The sequence below is a fragment of the Bemisia tabaci genome, chromosome 2 (genome assembly GCF_918797505.1).
Source record: "Bemisia tabaci chromosome 2, PGI_BMITA_v3".
Lineage (NCBI taxonomy): Eukaryota > Metazoa > Arthropoda > Insecta > Hemiptera > Aleyrodidae > Bemisia > Bemisia tabaci.
The window spans coordinates 35,992,133-36,018,804 of NC_092794.1; the positions used below are offsets into that span (position 1 = coordinate 35,992,133).

General features: G+C 40.2%; 1 protein-coding gene across 1 annotated transcript in view; it reads left to right on the plus strand.

Moving 5' to 3' along the window:
- Positions 1-26,672, plus strand: part of CCT5 (chaperonin containing TCP1 subunit 5) — a 90,488-nt gene that overhangs the window by 14,685 nt on the left and 49,131 nt on the right. Inside the window, exons 2-4 of the mRNA XM_072297247.1 lie at positions 5,099-5,324; positions 13,831-14,029; positions 24,361-24,553. Of these exons, the coding sequence (XP_072153348.1) occupies positions 5,099-5,324; positions 13,831-14,029; positions 24,361-24,553 (618 nt within the window). The remainder of the gene's footprint in view (positions 1-5,098; positions 5,325-13,830; positions 14,030-24,360; positions 24,554-26,672) is intronic.

Genomic DNA, 26,672 nt, shown 5'->3' on the forward strand with positions numbered 1-26,672 from the left:
ATTTCTCCAAGTCAAAGTGAATTACCACTACGTAAAGATCTGAAACTTGAGGGCAGGAGCAAAGGATCAGACAGAAATAGAAAAGTAGGACTTCTGAGAAATCAAATTAGTTGTTCAAAGGAAAGAGGTGGTCATAAGTTGCCTTGATTAAAGGGTTTTGCAAAAGGAGTTAAACATGGGTAGGACCTATGAAAACTCTGTTCCCTCAGATGGATGCTACCTGCTTAAAATGATTGCAAACTTGTGCAGTGCACTTGTCTGATTTTTTCTTTACGGAGATGAATTCCTTTAAAACGGTAAATAAATACTTCGCTCTTTACTGTTGCTCATCATTTTAGGAAAAAGAATTTACTGAAGATTCTACAAATTTTACTGAAGTAGGTTTTCTCCGAGAATGTTTATTAATTTCAGGAAAATATTTACCTCTCGCAATTAAGTCAAATAATATTCCTATGGATCATATGAACAGCGATGGAGATTACTTTCCCGCCCAACACGGAAATATTTCAAAAATATTGCTGCAGTATTTTGTTGTCCGGCCCCATGACAATATTGCAGCAATATTGTCAAGGAAATATTGATAATATATTTGATAAATATTTTATCAATGTTGACCAATTGTTTTGGCAATATTGTTGCCTGTTGCAACATGAAATATATATTTACTGAGGAATATTTTGGGAATATTGTCGGCGAAATATCTTTCAAATATTTTGTAAAAATATTTATCTTTCTTCTTCCTGGTTAGTAGCGCATTCTACTTGTGCAGTGTACAAGTTTTCTGGGTACTGGCGCCCTCTAGTTGTGAGGTGCACAAGTTTTCTGAATGTACATCAGACAATTATTATTCGGATACATTATGTTAGACACAAAAGACCCAGATGAATTAAACACAAGAGACATGCACATATCAATTAAGAATTAATTTGACTTACCAATTCAGCATAAAATATCCAAGGCTCGGTGGAGATTTGAACCCGCGGATATACCAGTGAGTTGCTCTACCATCTGAGCTAACCGGGTGCTTGGCGAAGGCGCCGAATTATCCCCTCAAAAGTAGTCTTGGAGCCATAAATACCTATCCCCCGTAGTTCGTCCTTATACTTTACTCGGGGGTTATGACCCCTGTCCGCTACGCGGCCCAACCCCGAGAGGGCGCTTCGTGTTCTCTTAGGCCCGCGTTGACAAGAGAACGACCGAAAAGAATGAAAAGATTTTCTTATCCGACTCTCATTTATCCAATCTCCCTCGAGCCGGGAGCAATTGGACCATAAGAATCGAATGAAAAAATCGACATTCATTTCAAACTTTACACCAAGACTGGAAGGAAATGGAACAGAGCGTTTCGTTGCATTTGGATAGTCTGCAGCAAGGGAGCATACCTTCGATTCACTTACCCTTCAATTGTCCGCTAAATTTGAAATTCCCGCCAGTTTTCATCTCGGCGATTTTGCCCTACGCTTGGATTTTGCCCGGAGTTGGATATGTTGTTCCCTATCACAAGACACGCCTTTTTCCGGCATTGGCAAGTTCACCCGAAATTTTTCCCGCGCGCTACAACGTTGCCAAGTTGAAAACAGGCAAATTCCATAGTGGCATTAAAATTGAGCTATGAAGTTGCGGTTTTAACGAAAATTCTCTAAAAATTGCGCATTTTTAGGAAATGACCATGTTTTTAATGTCGCATTAATTTTAACATGCATTGTTGCCAATTTTTCGATTTTTAAATTCGACAAATTTTACAAATCCGCAAATACCCAAAAAAGCTATCTTCAAATTTGAATGAAAAGTTGTCTAATCGATAGTTCGTTTGATTTCGCATCCATCGATATATTATAGCTTGCAGGGAAACTTTTGGTTCGCGAGATATCATCATTTTTGTAAACAGCTTTATGGAGCGACAACGCTTTTTGAGTCCGGGCAGATATAAATTTTGCGGACAAAAACCGCAAAAAGCACCAATTTTGGTGTCTTTTTTTCAGTTTGCTGCTTGTCGCGCGTTTAATTTTGCCGTGAGCAGAAAGAATTTGACTCAGCTTGTAGAAAGTTAAACGAGTCAGGGTGTCTGCAGGTCTGGAAAACCGGGAAAACCGGGAAAAATGAAGTTCACTTGCTAACAGCAGAAAATTACAGTAAATAATGATAGGAAACTAAGTGCCCCAGTTTGGAGCCGACGGTTAATAAATTTTTTCAATAAGTTAGGAAATTTAATGAAAGTGCCAGAATTTTAGTTTTTCTTTAACTGAGTAAAGAAATATTTAATATCAACTGCATTTTGCATGAAATTTTTCTGGTTCTTAAATCAACATGTTCACAGCTGGTGCATCCATCTTGTAGAAATATTATTGGTGGATCATATTCTAACAAGCCAACGTTTGTTGAGTATAAGACAAATTCAATACCAACAATAGGTTCTGGAATCCATTGAATTAATTGGCCTTAAATTAAAGAAAAAAATCCCGAACCAAACTTTATCTAAAATCGAGGAGAAACTCGTATTTCCTCTTGATTATAGCAAAATCTACCTGAGTTGGGCACATTTACAACTCTTGTTTTATATTTTAAGAAAAAGAGACTTGTATTTTCAGGGCACTAAGTAATATGCCAATCTTTATGAAACCACCAGGGTGAACTATAGTTTGAATTTTCAAAAGTATACGGGGCAATATGTCACGAAGAAAGCGTAGTAGAGCTTGAAAATTTTTGAAGGTGAATTTTAGTCTGAGTATACCATTTTGGAATCAGCTTTATTTTGAGTATTTAGGATCTCGTTCTTTTCAAAAGTATTACTCAACTCCTTCCAACGCCATGGTAATTCAGAATATGACTTTACGGGGTCATTCCTAAGGATAGTTTTTTTTAATATTTTCTAACTAGTTCATCGTATGGCTAAACCCAAAAAGTCAGGGAATTTTGTCATTTTTTGTCATGGAAAACCTGGAATTGTCAGGGAATTTCATTTTGAAAATCTTGTAGACACCCTGGAGTTTTAACCGTGGAAATAACCAATTTTGTCGTCTGATCAACTCCTGGCAGGTCACTGGCCATAATCCGCCCGAAAGGCCGATTTTAAGCCATTTTTGCCAAATTTGGCAACATTTAGGTGACAATTTTTTATGAAATGGTCAAATTCGGATTCAGCGCCAAAAATTACATAGGAAACCATGGAATTAATGCTACCCGGTGTTTTTGAAGGCTAAAATTTATATCTGCCCGGACTCAAAAAGCGTTGTCGCTCCATAAAGCTGTTTACAAAAATGATGATATCTCGCGAACCAAAAGTTTCCCTGCAAGCTATAATATATCGATGGATGCGAAATCAAACGAACTATCGATTAGACAACTTTTCATTCAAATTTGAAGATAGCTTTTTTGGGTATTTGCGGATTTGTAAAATTTGTCGAATTTAAAAATCGAAAAATTGGCAACAATGCATGTTAAAATTAATGCGACATTAAAAACATGATCATTTCCTAAAAATGCGCAATTTTTAGAGAATTTTCGTTAAAACCGCAACTTCATAGCTCAATTTTAATGCCACTATGGAATTTGCCTGTTTTCAACTTGGCAACGCTGTAGCGCGCGGGAAAAATTTCGGGTGAACTTGCCAATGCCGGAAAAAGGCGTGTCTTGTGATAGGGAACAACATATCCAACTCCGGGCAAAATCCAAGCGTAGGGCAAAATCGCCGATATTGAATAACCCTCTTTGCCCCCCCCCCTCCCTCCATCTAAGCTTCCTGGTCTCTTCTAATATAAAAAAAACCCGGGTCCTTTTTTCAAATTCTGATTTCTAATTACAGCGGGCTCATTTAGGGACCATCACCTGTCACAAACGGCAATAAATCCTGTAAATCGGCCCAGTAGAACGCTCCAACAAACTATGACAAAATATAGAAATTTACACTGTTTAAATGGGAGAACTTGCAACTTTACCACGTAATACGAGAAAACCTGGGTCTTATTTTCAAAATTTGAATAGAGCGGATTCATCTAGAGACAATTGCTGATCGATCAAAAATCATGAATTCCCGGTGAAAGGCTTGAACCAAGCGTTACCAGAAATGCAAATTTAGGAGGTCTCGGAGCTTATTGTATAGATAATAAAGTCTTAAACTTAATCCCAGTTTCTCTTATGGGATGCCTACAAGTGCGAGAGAGATTGTTCACAGTGGGAGAGATCTGCAATGCAGCTGAAAAAGATCACTTGTGATTGGTCACATCAACATCAGTGTGCATAACTCTAGTTTTTTTGGGATCAAATTTTTGAGTTTTAGAAATTATTTTTCTCACCTTTTTAGTACCAAAAGGAAGGAGAATGTCGTAGCCAGAACTTATGACTCTTCGATTTTAACAGAAATTCCTTTAATTTTCACATAAGCTCAAGGACTCACGTCAAGCTGTGTGAACCTCAGTGATTTGACCCTCATAATCGAAACACAGCGGTGGCATCCCCTGTGCGCAGAAATTTTTTACTTCTCAGAGCTGTAGATAAACCTTAATTCTCTATAGTGGGGCCGATAAGCGTAACAATCGTGCACTTCTGGAAGGAAGCATGAAAATTTCAGGGATTCATCTCTACCCTGTAGACATTGGAAAGGATTGGATAGGTAAACCTCGATAGCACTCAAGCAGGCACGGTTAAAGGCACGTAGCAATGGCTGTTTGACTAAAATGTAATGATTTATTTGAGAGCTTGAAAATTAAAGATTTTCAAAATTGTAGCTGCACCTTACATAGGTACCTCAAATACAAAATTTAAATGAGGTTTTATTCAATTGTTGATGGAATAAAATCCAAGAATAAGTACAGGAAACTGTTAATGTGTTTCGGAGGAAACTGGAGACAAAGACAATTAGTTGCTGATAGGATGTCATGACGGTATATTAGTGGTGGCCGCTACCACAATAGGCCCGAACGGCTGGGCTTACATTGTTGCCTTATACCTACTAACATAAACACTGCCTCAACTGAAGGGGTAAGAGAGTAGGATTTGAACAGTAGAAGTTATGATTCCTCCTTGGTCTCTCTTTGCATGAATGAAATCTTATTTTTAGCATTGTCAAAGTGATAATTCTTTTTTTCTCTGAATGTTTCAGTCCCATATTTTAGCTGGTAGATCCATCGCAAACACTCTTCGTACATCTCTTGGACCAAAAGGATTGGATAAAATGATGATCTCTTGTGATGGAGATGTTACAGTCACAAATGATGGTGCAACAATATTAAAAATGATGGATGTAGATCATGAAATCGCAAAATTGATGGTTCAGTTGTCGCAGTCCCAAGATGACGAAATTGGTGATGGGACAACGGGTGTTGTAGGTATGATACTAATTTGTGTTCTACCGATCGGATTTCAACAGGAAAATTTTATTCAACAGGAAGATGTCCCACACTGGGGAAAAGGGCCAATCTAGCCGCTCAAAAATCCTTACTCTGGTTCTGTTGATGTTTATTCCAGCTTCATGGGTCTAAATTTTTGCGAAAGAGTAGATGAAACCAAAATCAGGCAAAGGAAGGTATTGTTAATGCCTGCTGGGTCATATTTATATTGCACAATGGTCCAATCATAGTTGCTTCGCGGACTAGTTTTCTACTTATACCTTAGGGTCATTTTACGAGGGTCATCCAAAAAGTAAGTTCACCCCTTTCATATCTCCGAAACTAAAAGGGATAAATCAAATCGGTAAAAAAGGACTTCTTGCTTATATCCTCAGCTCTCCATAGGTACCAAGATTTTTAAATTTGGACCACTGGTTGCCGAGATATTCGATTTTTACGTGAACAACTCCCGGCCAGTTCCGTCCACCAAACGACGCGCTGATATGAGATGCACCGCGCGCTGTCGCGTCGCTTTTGTCTTTCTGGGACTCTCAAGGAGTACTTCTCGTCCATTATTTGGAGAAAGGGTGTACAATCAATGCACCACGGTATTGTGGAATATTGAATTCGTTGCGATTGGCAATGAGAAGCAAGCGACCGGGTCTCTTGTCTCGTGGTCCCCTATTCCTTCACGATAATGCCAGACCTCACACGGCGAAAGAGACCCAAAATTTGTTGGACAAATTTGCGTGGGAGGTGTCACCTCATCCTCCATACTCTCCAGCCCTTGCCCCGAGTGACTATCATATTTTTCCGCAAATCAAGAAGCACCTAGGTGGCCAGCGCTTCGAGAACGATCAGCAGGTGATGGAAGCAGTCAATGGCTGGTTCAAGAGTCAACCAAAAGTGTTCTTTGAGAACGGCATTAAGAAGCTTCATAAACGCTATGAAAAATGCATCTAAAGGAACGGAAATTACGACGAAAAATAAGGTAAGATTGTTTTAAAGCCAATCTTACAATATTTGAGTTGGTTATTCCTACGTAGATGTGTGGGGAACACAGTCAATTCAGGTAGCGTGACGGGAATCGCAGCGCATCGTTTGGTGGACGGAACTGGCCGGGAGTTGTTCACGTAAAAATCAAATATCTCGGCAACCAGTGGTCCAAATTTAAAAATCTTGGTACCTATGGAGAGCTGAGGATATAAGTAGGAAGTCCTTTTTTACCGATTTGATTTATCCATTTTAGTTTCGGAGATATGAAAGGGGTGAACTTACTTTTTGGATGACCCTCGTACGTGAATTTCTCTCAATTTTCTGATTGGATGCAATGAGTTGAAGCTTTTTTGGAGCATTCAAATCAATTTTCACGCCATCATATTATGGGTTTTAGACAATGGAAACTTGAATAATGAATTAAGTAAGAAATGTGAGAGGAGAAGTAGAGAAAGGACCCCCGCGGTTCTTATGGAAAATGGCCCTCGGTCAAATGCGTTGAAACTTCAGTATGTTGTGCAGCATGTCATCGTGAACAAAAGTCCCAACAGGCCAAACAAGATCCCATGTGCGGTTTTCGAGATATTCGCCGTTTTATGTGCGTAACCGGAGGTTTCGCGCGCTCCCGCCGGAGCCATACCATTGTGCGGCGCCGCTCGTGCCCTTCCCTCCCAGTCACTCTCCGCTGCCCCGCCGCCCATACCTTGGCCCATACCTTGACTTAGCTGACAAAAGGCCGCGTACGCGCATGAATGTTACGGTCGACCTGCAACTCTTTTTCATCATCTCTATGGAGTTTGTCTTGGATGTACGATCTGATTAGAGAATACGATCAGCAGATAATAAGGTGGCTGATAAGGTGGTGCTGCAAGTTGGAGCGACTTAAGATGTGGCCATTTACGCCTAAATGGACATCTCTCTTCCTTGAGTTCAGTTATTAATGATCCCTCTCTCCTCCTCCATTGGTGCGGTTCAGCTAAGTCAAGACTAAAGCAAACTTAATTCCTACTTGGGCATCGTCAGCCAACTAATTACCCTCAACCTCCACCACGTCATTATTGAAAGAAAGAAAAAAAAAAAAGAAAAAACATCAACATCATCTTCCGACAGAAGTTACTTTCACTGCTTCCACATGAGAAAAATGAAGAAAAAAAAGAAGAGGGAAGAAAATAAAAAAAAGTTCGTTTTATTTAACGTTTCTTAGGCATTCCAACTCTCCTACGTACTTTCGCATGGATTATCATTTGTTTTTCCTCTTTTTTTGTATTATTTGTGATATTAGCATTATCATGTTTAGTAAAAATGGACTTCTTAAACGTTTTTGAAGACTTAGAGAAAGGATCGATGAGAAAAAGAGGCGACATGGCCGAAGAAGAGGCCGCGTAAGAAGACGGCGTGCGGGCGCGGTCCGGTAATGATGGGCGCAGCCTCGTGAGCGTCGTAGTTGGAGCGATAGAGGAGCCAAGGTATGGGCGGCGGGGCAGCGGAGAGTGACTGGGAGGGAAGGGCACGAGCGGCGCCGCACAATGGTATGGCTCCGGCGGGAGCGCGCGAAACCTCCGGTTACGCACATAAAACGGCGAATATCTCGAAAACCGCACATGGGATCTTGTTTGGCCTGTTGGAACTTTTGTTCACGATGACATGCTGCACAACATACTGAAGCTCAACGCATTTGACCGAGGGCCATTTTCCATAAGAACCGTGCGGGGTCCTTTGTTCAACGTACTAGTTGCAGATACCATGTTGGATGTTTGAACCATTCTGCAATTCAGGAGATCCTATTCAGTAGTTTGTATTGATCCTCTAGAAACTAAAAAATATCGAAATTTCTGCTTTTCCACCAGAAATTCATACCTACTGCTTTTGCTTTGAAAATATCTTATTTTCATCCTCATAAAGCACCTGAACCACATGAATTCATAGTATACCCACCTTTGTTACTTTAAATAAACCATATGCTGAGCCATTGCTTGAGAGCTTGTGATTCCTAGCAAGTTGACAGAAAAATGGAGTTAACTTTGGCAGATGACTTTTTTGTGAAAATCTGAGTTCAAATTTGGATTTAGTGCATTAAAATAATCAGGAAATAAAGGTAACGGTTGTAATAGTACTCAAAGAGAAAGCCGTAATGATTTTTGATCAGTGAAAAGGAAAGTAGAACCTTGGTGCACCGGGTCACTAATTCTCGTTTATCTCTCTCTCAGAACTGCCAAAAACTCCGAGATATCTTCATAGATGGTAAAACCACATGAAATTCTGCGTCAGCTGGTACAGGTCTGATTCTGGTACTCGCTGGTTCTCGATACTTCCCGCTCCCCTCAAGTTCAAAAACATGGACCTCTTAGAGCAGGTTTTAAAAAAATAGAAACTATGAGAAAAAATGATCCAATAATAAAGTTAGTCATTTAGCACACTTCTTAAGGTTACTATCATGCTAGAGGGTGAAACCTTGGTTGGTTTTGCTGTACTGTGAAGCGCTCAACCAGGAATCGCTAATTTCAAAGCGCGGAATCGCTAGTCCGCGCGGCGCTCGCTGTCAAAAAGCTCAACTTGTCCGATCGCGCGAGCGCGGTCGCGGGGCGTCGCTGCCCCGCCGGCCACTAACGAAGATTCTCACTGTTGCATGCTGGCAATAAGGGGACATTTATCAGATGCTATGTGATACGATTTCTATTTTGCATCTACATTGGCTGTAGTAGCAGCTCTTACAGTCCAAGGTACAACGACGATGGTTTTTCCAAAGCAGGGGTTTTACACATGTCAAAGAGTAAGACCATCCGACATTACGCAGTTAATGGGAAACTTACCACGAGAAAGAGTTACACCTACAAAACCATTTACAGTCGTAGGCTTGGACCATTGTGGACCATTTAAAGTGCGCTTGCAGCCTAACAAAGAGGCTGTCGATCTCTTGGCAAAAACGTTTATTGGTGCTAGAAATAATCTTAGGCAACCCCTATCGTTTGAAAATAACCTTCCTCTTGAAATTTTAAATTACTTGCAAGAAAAACAGATTGAATGGAAGCTCATTCCTAGTTACTCTCCTAATTTTGGGGTTTATGGTAGAGCTCTGTCCAAAGTTTCAAACATCATTTTTCTAAGACTGTAACAACAAACATACCCTATTTCAAAGAATTCTCAACAATCCTGAACAAAATTGAAGCAATCCCAAAGACACTGAATAGAGTAGACCGTGCAAAACCTATCTCTGCCGTGTCAGCTGAGCGAGGCCACTTCGGTGGGACTCCGTAATGGGCGGGTGGGGTGGGAGCTCGCGACTGAGCCCCACGCAGCACGAGCGTTGCGCGTACTTGGAAAAATCAGTTGCGCGCCCGGATTTTCGCGAATTACTCATTTCCACTTCATTTTCGGCAAATTTTACACGGACCGCATATTAAGAGCATGAAATTTACTGTTACTCTGAACAATTTTCGTTTCTCTACAGTCATCACTGACCGAGAAAAACGCTTATTAATTGAAAATATGAGGAAAGTGACCTGTGTATCAGACGGATGTTCTTATAATGCGTGCAGCTTGTAAAGATGACGGCGTAGGTAAGAGGTAATTTTGTAAAAGTACAAATGGATTTAAAATGAGGTCAATCATATAAATCAAGGGTAAAAACAAGAAATAATGTTATGTATTGTACATAAGAAGGCATATAAAAGTTACGAGAGAGTTACTTAAAGCTATTGTCCATCTTGATCCAAGAGAAGGATTTGATGGAATGCTGAAAAAGAGGGGCAACGATTTTGGTCGTTTCAAAATACCAAGATTTAAGATTATTCCACTGAAAAAGGTATGGTTCAAGCATTATTATCAAACTAATTTGCGTGTCACAACTTATTGTTATTTAATCTGCTCAAAAATTTAAAAATCAATGTCTCAGTCATTTGTTTGTGACTAGCGATTGTGGATACTGTTTATTTTAAAAAAGTATGGGTATGTAATTGCTCTTAATTCCTTTGCATTTTTAGGTGGCTCTTTGATAAAGTCGCTGCGCTCGAGAAGGGCACCTCTTTTTAACGACGTTCCAGAATCTTTGTCGCTCATTTTTGTTTAGTAGAGTGGTTTCTAATGGCAATTTTCCAGGATTTTTTTCCACAGAAAATTGCGGAATCATGAAAAATAACTCAGTAAAAATTTCAACGAAATCCATGCACTTCCTTCACTGATGAAATATTAGTAGAGATTTTGAACCATCGCAACCAAGAAGTGTCATTCTTGCACCCAGTGCCTCAATTTTACTGCACATTACAGTGCAGTGGATTGTATGAAATGAGTTTTTATCATGTCCTTACTTTCCTCTATAAAATTAAAAAAACACAGCACTTATGCTATGTTTTCAGCACAATGCTGAGAGCATTTACTTAATATTACATTTATCACAAATAAAAATGACTAACTGATACAACTTTATCTTGTAATTGAAGACACTAAGTTGACTACAATTTTCAATGAGGAAGTGCTATTTCTGGCTCATTTTAGGAAGAACAAAATGTGCCGTTAGTTCATGATCCGTTGCTGTGTCGTGTATTAGTTTCCTGTGTAGTTAGGTAGTAAAACAAATGAACCAAAAATAGTAGTCCCTTAAGGCTAAATGTAGTCAAAGTTTAAAAATTATCGTCGGGACATAAACATTCTTGTCTCTTGCCAGGTTCATCAATCTTCACGAATTTGCTCATGTAAGCATACCATAAATCGAGAGTTGTGTGGTGTTGATCATGAAAACTAAAACACATCTTCACACAGAAACATTTGATTATAATTAAAGAACATATCTGCTGAAAATATTCGCACTAATCAATTAATAATTAAAAATTTCGGAGCCCAACCGTACCAACCTCGTATAAGCCCAGTGTTTGTTTACCTCGAGCTGGGGACGGCTGGGGCTCACTACCTCACCGGTGCCGTTTCGGTGTTCCCGCACTCATCGGTCGGTGGGGCATATGAATGGAAGAGAAGTGGCCACTGCTTAATTTCACAGCGCACGGTCTACTTTATTCAATGTCTTTGAGCAATCCTAAATTCTAGACTTCTTTGGCCAATGTCTAACGATCCCTCTGATCTCTCTCCACCAACTCCTGACCACTTCCTGATTGGTTCTGCAATGACCGATGTTTTAAACACTAACACAGAATGCCCAACTTTGTCGGTTACAAAGTTGAAGTTGATTAAAAAATTATACAAAAAATTTTTGAAACGTTGGTTGTTGGAATATTTATATCAACAACAACAAAGGTGTACGTAAGTAAAATAAACTAATATTAAGGTCAATACATTAGTGATACTGAAAGATAAGTTTTTGCCTCATCTGCTTTGGAGAGTGGGCAGAATTATCAAGCTCTACTGAGGGAATGACAACATAAATAGAGTCACATTATTTCTAGCACCAATAAACGTTTTTGCCTGATCCGAATATATTTTTAGAGGAATTCCGCGGGTAGGTACAAATCTTTATAGTGCTGATAGAAATGAGTAAGTAGTTAGATTAAATGTTATTTCTAGATGAACAGCTTTTGTAGCAAAGCATATAAATACAACAGTATACAAGAGATCGACAGCCTCTTTGTTAGGCTGCAAGCGCACTTTAAATGGTCCACAATGGTCCAAGCCTACGACTGTAAATGGTTTTGTAGGTGTAACTCTTTCTCGTGGTAAGTTTCCCATTAACTGCGTAATGTCGGATGGTCTTCCTCTTTGACATGCGTAAAACCCCTGCTTCGGAAAAACCATCGTCGTTGTACCTTGGACTGTAAGTGCTCCTACTACAGCCGATGTAAATGCAAAATAGAAATCGTATCACATAGCATCTGATAAATGTCCCCTTATCGCCAGCATGCACCAGTGAGAATCTTCGTTAGTGGCCGGCGGGGCAGCGACGCCCCGCGACCGCGCTCGCGCGATCGGCCAAGTTGAGCTTTTCGCCAGCGCGTGCCACGCGCTTTGAAATTAGCGATTCCTGGTTGAATGCTTCACAGTGCGGTAAGACCAACCAAAGTTTCGGCCCAAAGGGCTCCAACTTTGCTTTTTCCATAAGAATTTATATATCATATAGCTCAAAGACCATAAATTTAACTTACGCCCTATAGGCCACTTGCGCAACCCCTAATAATTGTTTTAAAAAAACAGTAGACATTTTTACCACCAACCTCATGTTTTACAAGAATGGGAGGTCAACATTTCGAAAATTTCAAAAATAAGAACCACCCTAGTGTACCTTCATTGTGGCGCAAACTAATTTGCCACAGGAGCTGGCAGGATTTTAATTTTTATCCATAAATCCGACTGAGTAACTAGGGGTAGCATTGCTTCACTCCGTTTCGATGCCAAGATGTTCTCAGACTCTACACAGGCTTGTTTTTCAGGATATCTATAGCTAAGGAACAGTACTGCCCAATTTTCAATTTTGGCGAAAATAAGTCTGCGACTTCTATAGCAGGAGAGCTAGTTGTCCTTGACCGCGCGGTCGGGACCAAATTGTGTAGGCTGAGAAGTTTTTTTTTGCCTTCCTTTTGAGGGTTTTCAGGTTAAATCAGCACGTTGTGTTGACCTGCTAAAAAGCAGGATCAAAAACTTTGCTTGTTGCAGAAAATTGCAGCAGCCTAGAACAATTTGTATCCCTATTCTACAGCACAAAATATGCAAGCTGAGTTTATTTTTGTGTAATTCTACATGATAGGGCTACAATAACGCCGTAATGTGTGAAAAAAATTACATTCCTAACCTCAAGAAAAAAAAAAATTGCGAAGTTTTTTCTCTGTCCTGTAAAATCGTGAGTATATGGATAAACGGTGTTGTTCCGTAGCTACTGATATGCAGAGGGTCGATTTGCCGAAACATCAAAAACAGGTCGGCAATCAACTTTCACAAGCCATAAGCTGGTACCTGGAACATCCAAATTGAAGATGGCAAGCCATTGAATAATAACTGTTATTCTATGGCCAAGTTTTGGCCCTCCTCACTAGGCTAGATCATTTCAGGCGAACTTTCAAGAGGCAACTTGTCCCTATGATTAAAAGTTGTCAAAGAGTATTAATGGCCCCATACCAATGTTGGGCCCCTTGGATAAGTCTATCCTTTGGGCAGTCGCCTCGTCAAATTTTAATTTGAAATTTCTGGGAGAAGGTGAAAATATGTTTCGAAGATGAAACTACCTTAAGGGTCCTGGGGCAAAAATCTCGATCGTTTGGCCTATCTTTAACTGTTGCGTCACAAAGTGCTCATTCACTAGATGTGTGTTTCTGTCTGTCCATGCTCATAGCTAGTACCCTTTTGTGAAGCTCCGCAGTGTCACACAATACTGTCATTACCTCCTCACTCCCAGGTGGAACCAAAGAAACCCGAATTTTCTTTTTGCAGGTTTCTGGACCAAGTCTCAGTTTGAGCTAGGATTTTGCACTCAGCAAATTATCATGGATTTTGGATGTTTGTCCATTTATGTCAGGAAGGCTAATCTTTTTGTAGTTCCTTAGACTGAGAAATGCTGCATAATTTTGTTTTTCAGTTCTTGCAGGAGCCCTTCTTGAGCAAGCCGAAGTACTTTTGGACAAAGGTATTCATCCAATTAGAATTGCTGATGGATTTGAATTAGCAGCACAAAAAGCTGTTGCTCATTTAGATACGATCACAGACAGTTTTCCTGTTAATAAGGACAACTTAGAGCCTCTAATTCAAACAGCTATGACAACACTTGGCTCCAAAATGTAAGTATTTTCACATGCTATATCTGTCTTCTTTTGTAGGGTTTTAAAATATTATACAATGAAGAATTTTTATGTGGCAGGGATTCCTAAAGTGTACATAATGTCCTGCGTGAATTTTCTTGAAAAGCACAATGGTGGCCTTTAAAATATCCGTGAGTCCCCCTCATGTTCCAAATAAAGCTCGGGAAAGTTTACAGACCTCTGATGGGTTCTGCAGAAAAGATTTCAACTGGCAGCCGTCAGAAATCCTACGTGGCAGTCGGTTGCTAGGTTATCACTGTGTCTGCTCGACATAATTATTAACAATTTAAAAGAAGTGAATATCTTACCTACGTATATGTAAGTCTCTTTATATCGCACCCTGGCACTCTACGACACCTAACCTTCACTGCCCCCTGACGCTCTATGACACCTAACCTCCACTGCCCCCTGTCAAACTGCAATCCCTCGGGCATCGAGCACCTTAACGTTGCTGCTTCAATCCCTCCAAATAATTTTGAACTGTAGGATGAAGGAGGGGGGAGGGGTTTCAATGCTCCCATGATTTTCCGGTGGTAGGGGGCTCGAGATAACCTGGCTTTGCCTATGCTGATGGTATTTTCTTTCAGTATACTATTCTATTTTTGTGAGAATTTGAAGAATCATTCAACATGACTACCATCACAATTTTACACTCAAAACCTAATGTTTGTTTTCTTTTCCTATTTCTTAATCCAAAATTTAAGCATGTAGCGGCCCTGTTGTAGGGCGGGAAGGTTCCCTGGTGTTCTTTCCTTTGCAGAGATACGATTCCTTTTGCTACCCACGAGTATTTCAATTTGGCCATTTCTAAGAGGCAGGCAATGCCAGAGGCAGATAAATTGCTTCACCAACATCTTCCTCCATTTCCCGACATCCATTACTTTCAAATATCTTACTTCCGAAACAGATTTAAACAGTTCTTGTTCGTCGAATTAAAACAATTCGCTAAGGGTGGGGGGGGGGGGACTAAAGTGGACATGCGATTTTTTCGATCCAAATTTACTACCATGTGGAGTTTAAATCATATCTTAATGATTTTTTCTGAAAAGTTTTGTATCTCAAACAAATGTTTCCCTCAGCACCTTTATGATACGTCCACAGTCGATCACTTAAGGCACACAATTCAAAATTATCTGTAAAGACGTTAATAGCCTGAGACGCTGAATGTCTTAAAATTATACTAACTAACTAACTAACCGAGGATATTATACGGTACTGCCTAATTTTCAATGAAATACCGGGCTGTCAATTTATTACGGAATTCAAACTCACGTTGATATTCTTTCAAGATTTACAAATGAATTCATACGTACAAACTAAGTTTATGTTCAAAATAATCCTATCATTTTCCACCTTTCCTTCGTTATTGCAAAACTTCCCAAAAAAACAACGAAAATAGCTCGTAGATCTCCCAAACCATTTCATATCACGCCTTATTCCAGACAACAAACACTCCACGGCCAAAAGAGAATACTCTTTCATGTTGATTTGTACGAATTTCTGTCCCTTTTTCCCTCCGTATATACTGACTAAACCGATGGAAATTCATCCTGATAAACAAATTAAGTTTTGTGGGAAGGGAGATAACCCTCTACACATGGCTATTTATCGAAAATCTGTCTTACAACCCGGGAAATCACGCAAGGTCGCGTCGACTTAGGTTGCATATGGCGCGGCGCGGCGATGAATCGGGTCGAAACGCCTACCAACGGAAAGTGCTTGCCACGGGGGTGCGCTTAAAATTGAGCTCATGGATTTATTTATCATCGCACAAAAATGGTTATGGTATCATTTTAAACATCAGAGAATGATCTTTCTACAAAATACGAGAGGAGGTTTGTTTCTCCACCCGATTGAAAATTGTTAGTTGTTGTAAATTTTGGAACTTTGAACATTTTCTTTTCTTTTGAAAAATACCGGAAAATTCGGAGGAAAACTGCAAGTATATCCATTACACTAGTTAACTTTCAACATAGCCTCTAAACAAGCCCAAAATAATTGAAATCGGACGAGAATGTGTCGGGATATAGCGCGCGAATGACTTGCGTAGCACGTTAATTGCCCGTATTCCGCCGTTTTTACCGCGCACCGCGTACCGTGACGCTTCACTTAAATTGCTCTAGCGTGTGCATTTTTTGACGCACAAAAATTGTGTTGGTATCAAATTAAATGTGAGATAATTTCCCATTGCCGTTACATAAGGCAAAAAATCCATTTTCTCGCGTGTTAAATAATTAAACGCTCTTGAAAATTGGGAATTGAAGAAAAAAAAAAAAAAAAAACCACGCTCTCATACGTGCTTTAATGTCCTTGGTTGAAACAGAGAAAATTAAGACGCTAAAATTATTATTTCCTTAACGTGGGCATTTGTAGGTAACTACCTTGCGACCGGGCATTTGGGCTTATAAAACGTAAGCTCAGGAGAACAGGTAGACTTACTATTGACCAATACGCTGATTTAATTCTCAAGCCTCTAAAAATTGTTGGGAAACTTCGAGTTTTTTTAGTTGACCCGGCCATAATGTTTGACTTCCTAGGATGGTTCAAAGAATACTATTTTAAGCAGGTCAAGTCCTGAGAAAGCAGAATGGTAGGCATTTAGGTAGACCAGTGGTGGATACATTTATAATTTCCACCTATCGTCAATTTGAATGCACAACTGAGAGCTTCATGGTCTTAGAGGTTCCTGAGTGTATTTCGGGTCTTGGGCGATTTTGTCATTCAAACTGAGAAAATCGAATTTAATGCAACTTTGTTTACCCACAAAACACTTGCACACAGGGGTTGTTCCCATTGTTAATAAGAAGATGGCAGATCTGGAGAAGTTTTATAGTAATAGTAATAGTAATAGTATGTTAATAGTAATAGTAATGTCAAAAGTGTCAACAGAGAGCTGACGAAAGTAGTAAGTTTCTTGTATTGGAAATCATGTGGTAGAATTTGATTCCGAGAGTTATAGGTAATGTTTCCTCGCCAGCTGATCCGGGTACAAAGTACAAAGGTTCAAAAAGAGCACATGTCCCGGAAATGTGCCCTTTTCGAATTTAGTGATTTTTCGCAGCTGTTTTTAACGTATTTAAAAGCTGCGGACAAGTACCTTTTTTGACACAAGATACGTCTATCGATGAGGAATAAGAAACCGCTCCTAACTCAATTTCGCCAAAAATTAGACTTGTGCCCTTTTAATATTTAGGGATCAGCTGGTGTGGAAACATAACTTATAACTTTCGGAATCCAATTCTACCACGTGTTTTCCAATACAAGAAACTTACTACTTTCGTCAGCTCTCCATTGACACTTTTGGAACTCATAATTTAAGAGACGACACCATTATGTTGTATGTTTATCATGGTCATCTATTCTTCGTGGATGATCTGAAACTATTTGCCGGTGGGGAAGAGGCCCCAGAAGTGCAGTTAAGAGAAGTGAAAAAGTTCAGTAAGGATAAATGTATTAAAGGGAATTTTAAATAAGCTTACTCGTTTTCCTAACCAAGTAAGGCCCCATTTCTCTCAGACGTTCGCGTTCCGTCAGGCATTGGTTAAACGTACCATCAAATTTTTTCCCATTTGATAACATTAAAAACCATTGACGTACCCCGCACACTCATTATGAGGAAATGCACCACCATCGATTCCTAAGTTTTTCTCTGCATTCAATTCATCTCAAGATGCTGATCAAAAGTGATCATTATGCCAACTTTCTTCGATACACCGTTTCCGCACAATACGCCCAGAACCAGGTATTTGAGGTGCCTCATGAGGTTATGCCGTACAGCATCGGCTCGTAGCTTCAGCATTAATGCCGTATGCCCAGGTAGCGGCCGCGCGGGCATGCGGCGCCGCGCCGAGCCTAACGCACGCAACCTGCCGGCGCCGGCTTCGGGCACCGAAGCCCAATGCCGGCGTGCCGGCCGAACTGGCATTAAGCGCTGATGCTGAGGTTTGATGCTGGCTTAGGGACCAAAATGGGCCTCAACTTTTGAAGCCGGACCCTCGGCTCGCGGCCCAATACAGCATCAATTTTCGGTCCCGCCATCTAGCTTCATTACCGACGGGGCTGTCCCAGAAGACTGTCGGGGTATGCGACCCTTGGACCTGGCGATGAATTCGCGGAACACCCTTTGACTTGGCGGCGGCACACGCCTCGCCGAGAAGTTCTAAGTAGTGGACGCCGAGGAAGGGTTGAAAACACAGCCCGATGCGATTAGCCGACCGGCAGCCGGGCCCGGGGCGCTGGCGTCCGACGTGTCTGCTAATTGAAGCCGCCTCAATTTTGATGCTGGACCCAGCATCAACATTGAGACGGCATCAAAAAGTCATGCCGGGTGTCGGCTTCACTAGGTTAAGCCGCCTCACGGGCAAATGCGATCCCCCGGCACATTGTTCGACGCGGCATGAAAGTCCGCGCCGGACCTCCGCCTTGCGCGCCGATGCCGCTCCGTTTATGATGCTGCCTCAAACCTCAGCTCTAAATCCCTGCCCAGAACGCTTCAATTATTCAACTCTAAAGAGTCACAAGTAAGAAGGCATTCGAGAACAGGTGTGATGTGAATAAGGAAAAACGTAGCGAGTGTCTGTCCTCTGATCTATTCCTACCTCCTCTGGGGCTATCTCCCTCCCGCTCTCCTTCGTTGGACGTTCCTTTGTTTTTCTCCTACTCTCCTGTCCTTATGCTCCTCACGAATCTGATTTGGATGGTCAAGCAAAAAGGCGTGCAGAATCCGACATAAGACTGCCGCTCGGTGCTGGAGTTCCCCTGATTTCCTTGTTGACACTCAGCCGACTGTTCACCCGAGTGCTGAAATGAGGAACCTCTCGGACTCTTAATCGCCGAATAATTGAAGCGTTTGGGTCGTATTGTGCAAGAAAGGTGCATCATAGAAAGTTGGCACAACGATGACTTTTGATCAGCATCTTGAGATGAATTGAATGCAATAAAAAAATGAAAAAAATCGATCGTGGTGCACTTTCCCATAAGGATAATGCGGGGTCCTTTGAGAACTTTGCTGGAGATGGCAGACTTTGCCAACTGTTTGCTCGACCTCAGAAACGGATCATACCCTTTAGCAGATACAGAAGATTTAGACGTCATTAATTTGCATTAGAACATCATGATAAAAAATCCCATAATCAGCTAATTTTACATCAAAAATATAGCATCATTGACTGTGACAGAACTAACAAAAAGTGTCATTCTGGCACCAAAAAGTGATCATTATGCAATGAAATTGACGTTCAAGTAATTTCTATACTACCACACAAATCAAGAACATACCGTAGTGTCAACAGGGTCATTGTTGATGAGGAAAGGAAGGTTCTGAATTTACCGGTGGAATTTTGGATAATCTTAGTATGAGTGGCTTATTTCCACATGAGTTAAAGGTGAGGTAGGGATTGGTCGTTTTGCATTGAAGGAGTCTGCGTGTTCACAGGGGTTATTAAAGGAAACACGACTAATCGTGGAACAGTTTAATGATAACTTCATACATTCATGAATCATATCTGGTAATAATATATTTTAAAATATCGTCTTCAAGGAAGTGCTCTAATTATTAATGACAGCCGCCCCTGGCTAGCGACGCAAGCAAGCATAGCGAGCTGAAACAGCTACTTTGAATACATCTTGTACCAGTGTGGTTGAGGTCCTTTTATCTATTTGGAACTATGTGTTTTATGAATTGCTCTCTTTCTTTCTTCTATTTTTTAATCATGCTCTGTCAAGTAAATAAAAAGTATAGTGCTTTTAGAAAATTTTAAATGTCTGGCAATGTATGTCCTAGTACTTGAGATTGACAGTCGACGACGCAAATTCATTTGTGCCACTTTCTTCTTTATAAAAAAATTGTTCATCTGAGCGCTTACATTATTTTTTTTTAATGCAAAAGCTCTTCGGAGGGCTCTTCCCTGGTGGGTTCAAACCAAGCCTGCCAAGAATGGTAATTCAGAAAGAAAGAGGAGAATAGATCATATGAAAGGGTATAAAAGAAGGGAAAGCAAAAAATTATTTCAAAAATTTGTTTAATTTTGATCTCATAAAGTGTTTTAAGATTGGTTTAGTAGAATATACAGAGTTATCCATAAGACATCCACCATCTCCATAACTTTTTTCCTAATTGACATGGAAATTTGGAACTTCGTGGATGTGTTTCAATCTGAAGTAGCTACTTTTTGTTCCATACGAAATTTCGGGGGGGGGGGGGGGGTGCAACTTTCGTTATATAAATGGCTACTCCCTTTGAGTGACACCTCATTCAATGACGGCCGGTCAAAGTTCTAATAACGGCAATTTCACATCTCCATTTTCATTGAAATATTGGGATGAAACTCCATATGCTGGGATTTTTTGAGAGGAAAGAACGATTCTGGGATATAGTTTTCTGGGAAATGCAGACCCTTCCAAAATTTCGGCCTAGTGTGGGAAGTGGATAGCTAGGATGCTTATCGTTGAAATTCCATGAAACTTTGTATCCGATGGTACATTTTTTTTTTAAAATTTATTTATTAAGTTTTTCAGTTTTACAAATATCAACCCCTGAACATCGAGGTTCATCCCTGTACGTCAATGAAAACAGAGATGTCATTTGGAATTTTGACTGGCCGCCATTGTTTGAAAAATCAAAATTTGACGGGTGGTTTGCGCCAAAATTCTTCTTTTTTTAATTGTCTTTCATTCAAATGAGGTGTCACAACATTTTGAGCCAAAAAGTTGGTACTTTAGATCTAGGAACATTCCCAAAGGTCCAAAGAGGTGTGTGAAAATACGGCCAAGAATGCCTGAAGGCATTCTCGAATTTTTACCACTTGGGGTGATTCAGTATCTTTCAAGAAGCCCAAAAACGGTCATCGCTTTGATTAGAAGTGCCGGGTTGCGACGTTGCCATTTTTCAAAGTGGAAGCCTTTAAAAATTCATATTTCCGCTGCATCTAAACCAATTTCAATGAACCTTTCTTTTTAAAATGTTTCTCTGAAATAGATCTTTCTAATGGTGTAAGTTTTCTGGGGTTTACGTGGCTTTAAGCGGCATTTGTGCGGTTTTAGCAGTTTTTGATGGACACAAAAATTTTGTTTTTATTTTACCACAATCGTGGACTCGACGGAATCTAAATGAAAACTAGTCTAAATGAGAGTTCAGATTCTCAACTTTCTAACAAGCCCCAGATCATCCCGGGGAAATGTTTAGTTTCCGAGATATGACCGCTCAAAGTCGGTCGCATGCGCTTTTGCGCAATGTGAATGCATCTTATCACTGTCAGGACTGCATCATTCGTAAACCAGGGGTCCTTACGTTCAATTTACGTTAAAATAATTACACAGAGCAGTAAGGTGTCCAACAGGAGCCGTTTTTTCACCTTGGGCTGCCGATGTGTGACGTTGCCGTTTTTTAAAGCGAAAATCCTTAAAAATACATAACTCCGCTGCATTTCAACCGATTTCAATGAACTTTTTTTTTTTTTAAATGTCCCTCTTAAATAGAGCTTTCTAGTAGTAATTAGATTTCTGGATTTTATTTACCATAGGGAGGCACTTAGGCCGTTTATATGGTTCTTTGCAGAGATTTTTAATACAAAAAATAGTGTTGCAATTTTTTTTTTTTTCTGGGAGGGGGTTCTATATTTCCTCCGATTTTTTTTAACATTCAAACTTGATCGAAATATCACCTTCGCAGAAAGTATAGTGCGGAAATCAGGTTTTAATCATGACTCTATGGCATCAGTGAAGCATGTCACCAAACTTGGTGTTATCTTCTATCTCGCACCGAACACCAGATCATCGTGGATCATTTAGCCACTAGTCACATTTCCATGCACATCGCTATCTTAATGCTATTAAAAAAAAAAAAATTAGCAACACCATTTTTTGTATGAGAAATCTCTGCAAAGAACCATATAAACGGCCTAAGTACCTCCCTAAGGTAAATAAAATCCAAAAATCTAAAAACTTCTAGAAAGCTCTATTTAAGAGGGACACTTTAAAAAAAAGTTCATTGAAATCGATTTAAATGCAGCGGAGTTATGCATTTTTAAAGGTTTCCACTTTAGAAAATGGCAACGTTGCAACCCAGCGCTTCTACTCAAAGAGGCGACCGGTTTTGGGCGTCTCGGAAGATACTGTATGACCCCAAATGTTCAAAATTTGAGAATGCCTTGAGGCATTTTTGACCGTTTTTTTCACACACCTCTTTCTACATCAATTAAGAAAGAAGTTACAGGGGTGTAAGGTGAAATGGTGCTGGGTCCAAACCATTTCGCGGAAACAAAGCCGAACATCTTCAAAAATGTTTTAGCTCTAATGAGTACCATTACTAGACTAAAGGTGGAGAGTGTTCAGCCGAAGCAGCTTGCATTGGAATATTAAGTCAACATCACGCAGAGATCTATAACATTTTGGGTCTCTTTAGACCTCATCAGTAAATCACACTTGTCACACATAGAGGTGGTAAGTGACTTATGGATAACCCTGTATAGGAAGCAAAGATCAACGAAAATTGAACAATACCAAATTTTGAAGCGGCTCACATTAATAATGCTGCTCATTGTAGACACAAGCAAAAGCCGGTGGTCGTGATTTGTTTGATGGTTTCAGGGAACTGGTGACATTTCCTCTATCTGTCGTCTATGCCTGACCTATCTTCAATGATAAATTTCTGATAGTTCTTGGGGGCTATGGCCTGGTCTTGGGGAACTTTAGTCTTGGAAGGATGAAACCGTCCGTTTTTTAGAATATTTGATCACTTCGCAGGAATTGGCAAATTGGCAGTTTTTTGGAGATTTGATCCTGACGCATATGTTTCATGTGGCATCCATGGCTAGCTTCAAATTCCCAAATTTCGTTTTTTGCTCTGATGTATCACATTGAAGCCCTGTAAAATCTTTCAAAGGCAGATTCAAGCAAGTTAGATTTTTGTCCGCTTGTACTAAATCCTTAAGTATTGTATGGTCTTGGTTAATGAAGTATGATCTGAGGGATTCCAACTGACGATTGCAGAGATAATGTCAGTCCAACAAGCCTCTTCCACCCTTCTTTCTGTTCAAAAATACTCTCTCCTTTCCTGATTTCGGGTGATGTTTCCTGTTTTGGGTCAGTTGGGCTCTGGTGTTCATCATTATATTTTCTAAAAAATATTTCCTTTGGTGGAACAACATTTTTCCCTCAAGAAGAAAAATACTTTCTATACATGCTGCCAGACAGAGAATGGGCTTGTTGTGGTGTTTGGTTTCCAGCTGGCTAAACAGTATTCCCAAATATTGGTAAAACAGATAGGTCACCCTTTCGTAATTACATCGCAGCTTGTTGTAGCGCTTTGCATGGCGTAATAGAACTACATTTCGTGTTAAGAAACTACTATCTCCGGCTCATTTTAGAAACAACACAACGTCTGTCTTATGTTTTTATCCTGCAAGGAATCCAAAGCTCTCAGTGATTCAGAATAATATTTTGCAACATTTTTACCCGATATAGTGTAAAAATATTAAAAAATTCTCTTCTCAGCTGCTTTTTTCTGCAGAGTGGAACTATGAATGATCAATTTTTAAAGCTTATCGTCCTCAGGAAGCCAGAAGGAATATCGTATCAGAGAATATCGAAATGTAGCCGGTGCTCTTGTCGGTTATTCTGTGGGTGATCCTTTACTGTTCAATACTTTGAACTGTCATATCTCATTTAAAGATTGAGCTATTGATTCGAAATATTTACGAACATTCACTACTTTTTGAACTACCTTTCGAGCAGCGTATCACATAAAGGGGGTTGCTTTTTGAAGAAAAAGAGTTGGGGGTCCAAGCCCCTTTAAAAGGTCCCTCCAAAATTGTGAAAACGATACAAAGAAGCCCTAAGAAGTTACTCAATATTTTAAATCTGTAAGTACAACCATTCAAAAGTAAACAGGGGATGTATCGATTGAAGTCTCCTTGCACTCAACAAGTAGTGGTCTTCTAGCTTTGGAGCAGCACAACCGTCAGCATTTGGTAGAGAGAAATTTACCTCTGAGAGGAGAATTATACAAACCCACTTTCATGAGGCACCTTCTCTAAAAGAGACTTGTTCTATGAGCAAGATTTTTTCCCCAGCATGCCAATCTATAAGGGGCAAAACTTTTTGGAGTGCGTAGCAAAAGTCTGGGATGGCTCTGACATGGATTGTTGTTGCCAATGTTGGCTGGAGAACAATTTGTATCCATGCTCCATTCACGAAAGCATGATTAGAGTTGCAAATAGGTATGTATATATGAAACCATTCAGGTTGAAGTTATCATTTTAGTTATATCTATTTCAACCACTAATCCATGCTGTTTATAATTCTTTTCACAGTGTTAACAAGTGCCATCGCCATATGGCAACAATCGCCGTTCAAGCTGTCATGTCTGTTGCAGATCTCGAGAAAAAAGATGTCAACTTTGAGTTGATCAAAGTGGAAGGCAAAGTAGGAGGCAAATTAGAAGATACAATGTTAGTCAAGGGTGTTATTGTCGATAAAGATTTTTCACATCCACAGATGCCTAAAGTAAGATCGTGTTTTCATTTCATTCTGGGAAAAGTTTGTTATCCCCTTTTTGTATTGAATACTCTCATACTGAAACATCAAGCGGAAGCACCAATCAGCTGATCAGGTATCTCAAGGATAAATTGAGCCTCAGGACTAATTTTAAAGTCGTTTTTTTTCAAGTCCATGTTTTTTATCGCATTTTCGTGATGTTTTAATTCTTAATTTGACACATGTGCAGAAAGATTCTATTACATAATACCTGAGGATGGGCAGGTAAGTGCCCACAGTACACATCGACTAAAAGTGATCAACAAGTTTCCAGGAGATTGGGACCAGAGGACAGGGGTCCTGGGGAAAATCTGTCAGGAACATTTCTCTTTGACTCTTTTAATATGTAAGTAAGTTCTGCGCAGAAATATGCGCGAACAGGTCTTGTTTTCTCGGAATTTTTTTTACCACATTAGTTGGCAACTCTAAAATTCGACTTATTCAGTCAATCAAAATGTCAGTCGAATTATTTGAGTCGATCATCTGCCCAACTTTGGTGTAAAAAATCAATAAATCAATCAATAAACACAAAATCAAGACTGAAGTAAATCACGCAACAATGACGTACAAAATCTGTCAGTTTTTGAGATATTACTTTGCATCGGCACAGAGCCAGTTGACCTGTTTTCTCTGCGCTCGGGGCTGCCAAATAAAATTTATGAGCCTAGCTCAGGAGGCCTGAGCCTACCAATTTTTCATGAAACTTCGGCTCTGGTGCCCGGAGCCATAAAAATATAATCCTTGGCTGTGCCCCAGAGCCCGGTGGCTAGTGTTTTTTCGAAGAGGCTCTGGCCCCAGAGCGCAGAGCTGCAAAATAAAATTAACTGGCTTTGCTCCGGAACCTGGAGCCCACTGTCTCTTTCATGAAGCGTCGGCTCTGGAGCTCGGAGTGTGCAATGCAGTCTAAGAGGTTCCAGGCTCAGAGCCGGAGCTTGAAAAATGAGGAGGAGCCGCTTGGCTCCAGCTCATTCCAGATCCCTGCCCCAGGGAAACAAAGGTACATCACTCATAGCCCTCATATGTTCACATTGACTTTCACTTCGTTTTACGTGGGTTTATATTGTCAAAAAAAATCCAGGAAAATTTCTTTAATCTTAGAGTGGAATTTTGCCAAAATGCCTTCATTATAAAGGAGGAGTATCGTTTTGGGCCTTTTCTGGCCCCACCAGGATTTTGCTGAATGTTTCATATTTTCAAAGTAATAGTCCTAGTTAGACTTAATGCCAAATATTTTACCTAACGGAGCCCATTCAAAGGTGCAACAATAGGGTGCGGCTTATAGAGGAAATTAAAAATGATGAATTTTAAAATTGACAAGGCACCCCGCCAAAACGTTCCTACTAGTGTAAAAACAAACGTTGTAGAACAGTTTTGCATTTGGTCAACATTTAGAGGTCCCGACGGGCCTTTAAAGTTGCCAAATTTGGCTAATTTTCGCATTTTTTCATCAATTTTGGCAAATTTTCTCAGGCCTCACTGAGAGTTCTAATCGGTCAATTTATTCATAAATAGGCAGTACATAACCTAAAATGCACCCCATCCTCCACCTTAAACCCCCCAGCCCCCCCCCCCCCAACCCCCTCCCTCACCGATCCAATATAAATATACTCTTTTTAAACTACGCTATTTTGGTAGTGACCAGAGATCAAAAGTAACACTGGTCAACACTGGTTCAAGTGTGATTGTACCAGGGTAGTTTTTAGCGCTGAGTCCGAAAATGACCTCCGTTATGCTGGGTCTGGTCGATTTTCCCCGGAAAAATCAGGATTTTCCTTAAAAATCGAGCTTTTCCGGTGAAAAACCAATTTTCCGGAAAATCTGTGCATGATGGAGGAAAAATAAGGTCATTTTCGGATTCAGCAGCTAAAATTACATGGGAAACCATCTATTGCATGCCTATTGAAGTTTCCGTTCTGTTCCAAATATCGAGGTTTTTCCGGACAAGTGCCCCTCTCCGCCCATTTAACGCATGTAATACTGGTCCGATTGATTTGCGTCGGAAAGGAGGGAAAATATTTTTTCTTAGGCGACAGGTGGAGTTGACTCCACTAAATTATTGCCGCTGCAGCCGAAAATGACCCTCGTTTCC